This window comes from Nicotiana attenuata, chromosome 1, assembly GCF_001879085.1.
Source record: "Nicotiana attenuata strain UT chromosome 1, NIATTr2, whole genome shotgun sequence".
NCBI classification, from domain to species: Eukaryota; Viridiplantae; Streptophyta; class Magnoliopsida; order Solanales; family Solanaceae; genus Nicotiana; species Nicotiana attenuata.
In genome coordinates this window covers 89,990,266-89,994,372 of record NC_031989.1, presented here as the reverse complement: position 1 = coordinate 89,994,372, position 4,107 = coordinate 89,990,266, and the positions used below count along the sequence as shown (strand labels likewise).

Genomic DNA, 4,107 nt, shown 5'->3' with positions numbered 1-4,107 from the left:
GGCTCTTTGCTTCTTGGTTTATTTTTCCCGTTTGATACTCCCCTTTCCGGCTTCTACTGTATATACGTTACTGCAGAAATGAAAACTCTCCTCACACTTCTGACATAGTCTTCGATGCCACATAATGGATACTTCATTCTCGGACAGTAATGGTATCGACTTGCTTGTAGAATATTGATCTGATTCCAGCCCTTTTGGTAGCATCTCTGATCGACTACGAAAAAAGAATGCAGGTTGCTGAGGCGCCGGCTTGGTAACAGAGTAACTATTAAGCATGAGCACCACAGATTCCATTGTAGGTCTTTGATTAACATCTTCTTGAACACATAATAATCCAATATGTATACATTGTATATCACTTCATTTCTTGAGTATGACTCTCCAAATGTTGGATCCATTATATTCAATCGTGTGCCGTCCCTCCAATTCTTCCAAACCTACAAGATTTATCGATCAAATGATTCAAAGTTAGCATCAGCAAGCGACTTATATATCTAGCAGAAGCTGCATTTATAACTTTAACCAAGAAAGTCATAAGCTATCTTTTTGTAACCAAGAAGTCACTCAACTTTGCGATCATAGAAAGTCACTAGTGGCGGCCAGGGGCAGATTTAGGGGGGTGGAAGGGGGTTCACACGAACTCTCTTCGCCGGAAAATTACACCGTACATATAAGGCAAAATCTATTTTGTGCCTATATATATTATATTTTGAATCCTCTGCCCAAAAACATAGCTCAGTGATCAAGGGGGTTCAAAACCTTTATGAGAATGCTGGTTTAGTTCCCACTGGCCATAGTCCTTTTTAATTTTTTAACTAATTCTTTTTTGAACCCCTTTGTGGAAATCCTGCCTCAGCCACCGGTGGCGGCAACACCTTCTTGTGCATGATTATAATTAGTGACTTAACGAGTTAACGTGATACATAGACAAAGTTGAGCGTTTCTATTATGAAAAGCAGTTTAGTGACTTCAGATGATACTTGCAAAAAGTTTAATTATTCTTTCCTTAATTTAGTGACTTTTTAATAAAATGAACGTTGACTGACCATCTATGAAATTTACCCTGAATGTGAACTTACATAGCTAAGAAGATCTTCAGCTCCATCTGATTGGTAAAATGAGCTGTTCTTCTTTCCACTTATGATCTCCAAAAGTAGAACACCAAAGCTGAAAACATTAGATTTAACAGAGTATTGTCCATGCATAGCATACTCCGGCGACATGTAACCGCTATAGTACAACAAACAATAAGAAATGTTAGCTAGAAAAAGGGTATTTTTAAAGGAAACCAGACCTTTAACAACTTCCAAATTATAAGTGGAAGTTACAAATGTGCCTATATATTCAATGATTCAATGGGCAATGTCAAAAGAGCAACATTAGAATCTAACTACACAGGAAAAGAGGATATATTAGCATAGCTAACTCAAAACTTACTATGTCCCAACAATCCTGCCTGTTATTTCTTCACTTTGATCAATTCCAAATATTCTTGCCATTCCAAAATCTGATGTTTTGGGATTCATATCTGCGTCTAACAATATATTGCTTGTTTTGAGATCACGGTGTATAACTCTTAGACGCGAATCCTCATGAAGGTAAAGTAGTCCACGCGCAATCCCTCCTATAATCTTGTAACGTCGAGACCAATTCAGTAGCTGCTGCTTTTCAGGATCTAAACATTTATCAGAAACAGAGTTATGTTTAGGCAAAAAGGTGTAAATCTCGGAATCAAGAAAACTAGCAGTGACAACTTGAACTACCTCTTAATGATCTGAAGAAATCACTCTTTGTAAAATGTTGCATGTAAGTAGCATAAGCTAGATTTTCACTAGATTAAGTAAATGCATCTTTGTGATAGATAGGCCAAAAAAGGAAAAAAAGACTGTTCGTGTACTAAGCTCCGGCTATATGTGCGGTTCGAGGAAGGATCATATAACATTGGATCTACATACACTCTTACCTTGAATTTTTGCAAGAGGCTATTTCTTTCCCTAATAAGTAATTTTAGCAACAAACCCAGTGTTATCCCACAAGTAGGATCTGTGAGGGTATTGTGTACGCAGACCTTATCCTTACCTTGTGAAGGTAGAGAGGTTATTTCCGGTAGACTATCGGCTCAAGGAAAGCATAGTCGCATCAGTGTTGAAAGCAATACGGTAGTGTAGAAGCCATGGAAAAAGAGCCAGTAACAATAGCAAGATAATAAGGAAATAAGATAGCCGAAGCAAAAGAAACAATTAGTAGTAACAAAACTCTAAGAATATGAAAGAATGAGAATACTATTCATACTACTGGCATGGAACATTTTAGCAACAGGAAGAATAAAATGAATATTAGCAAATTGAAAGTTGAAACTAACCAAATAAGAAATAGTCAAGGCTTTTGTTGGGGACAAATTCATAGACAAGTAGCTTTTCCTCTGCTTCAAAGCAATATCCCAATAGTCTCACTTAAAAGCTTCGCGATCAATATGATCTCATTCTTAAATTCTTGTGCACCTTGCCCTGAACTTCTCGATAGCCTCTTCACAGCTATCTCTTGTCCATTAGGAAGTATACCCTGAGTGTGTAATAAGATATCAAATTATCAATGCAAGTTAAGAATATAATGGAAGATGGACTTAATTGGCAATATTTGGACGTGTTTGGTACGACAGAAGTCATTATCGAAGAAAAATAAATGAGGGAAGTCACAACAGAAAATGACTCTCATGGAAAATATTGTTATGGAAGAAAAACTTCCGTCGTAGCAAATATTAGGATAAAAATAATCAGGTATCATACGGAAGCTAGTAAAGCAAACTTTGAACGATGATAAATCAGACAACAAAAGAGACACAAACATTTAACGTGGTTCGGTCAATTGACCTACATCCACAAGTGGAGATGAGCAATCCATTATATAAAAGAGAGTACACAATATCGAGAGAACAACCTCACAAAGAGGCAAACACAAGTAACATAACATGCTAACACTTGTCCTGAAATTCTCTCCCTAAACAAGACACTTAAACTCCTTAGAGACTATTCTGTGGATGCTACTGAATGAGAATGAATGATATATCCTTAATTTATAGAAGTTAAAATATTTTCCTCCAAGAAAAGGACTAATTAAATATGAGGTAATTATAATTTTCTTTTCGTAAAACGTAAAATCAATTATGTTAAATATGTTGTACTTCTTTCGAAGAATACGAAAATCAAATATGGAAAGAAAATCGGGACAAACACCTAACAGCAAATACACCCCTTGTGTTCTAAAACTGAATTCACCTTGTAAACAACACCAAATCCACCTTCACCAATTTTGTTGTCGGCTGAGAAGTTAGTCGTGGCAGCTTGAATAGTGGTAAACTGATATTGCAGGGATTCAGCAGTTGAAATTTCATTTTCATCTGTACAAACAAATAAATTCTCGGGGTTTCAGCAGCAGCTACTTTGATTACTTTTATTTACAGTATTACTAAAAAACTGTAATTAGTTACAAATTTCATCGCTAATCTATCGCTAAATTGCTCTAGTTTTGTGGGACGAGAATTGTTCTAGTTATGCCAATTACCTGTCATATGTTAGCCAACAGAAACCAAAAATTAACAGTAGAACACTACTAAAAATCCGGAAAAAAACGACCACAAAAAGCGACCAGTGTTGGTCGCTTATTGGCCAAAAAGCGACCAAAAAGCGACCAAACGTGCCTGGTCGATATTAAGCTGGTCCCTTTACCTTAGGTACCAAAGTTGGTCGCTAATTAGCGACCAACTTTGGTCTCTCAAGTCAAAGGACCAAATATTCCGGTAAAGACCCTGGCGACCAACTTTGGTCGCTATATTATTTTAATATTATAAATTTTGCTACCAAAGTTGGTCTCCTTTTTGTAAATTTCGTTTTTTTTATTTATTTATTAATTATGAAGTAGCGACCAACTTTGGTCTGTATATGAAATATTATATTTTAAAATCTGAAAAATAGCGACCAATGTTGGTCGCTATACTATAAATTTTTTAATTATTTTTTTAAATAAGCGACCAAACTTGGTCACTAAATACATGAATTAATTTTTTTATTTATTAATAAGCGACCAACTCTGGTCGCCATATTTCCANTA

At 35.8% G+C, this 4,107-nt stretch overlaps 1 protein-coding gene across 1 annotated transcript; it reads right to left on the bottom strand.

The window, feature by feature from the left end:
* LOC109238362 (cysteine-rich receptor-like protein kinase 10) lies at nt 19–3,568 on the bottom strand. The gene is given in 8 exon segments (XM_019404800.1): nt 19–354; nt 357–437; nt 1,080–1,230; nt 1,438–1,675; nt 2,363–2,454; nt 2,456–2,562; nt 3,276–3,397; nt 3,562–3,568. Coding segments are annotated over 8 exon segments (1,134 nt in total).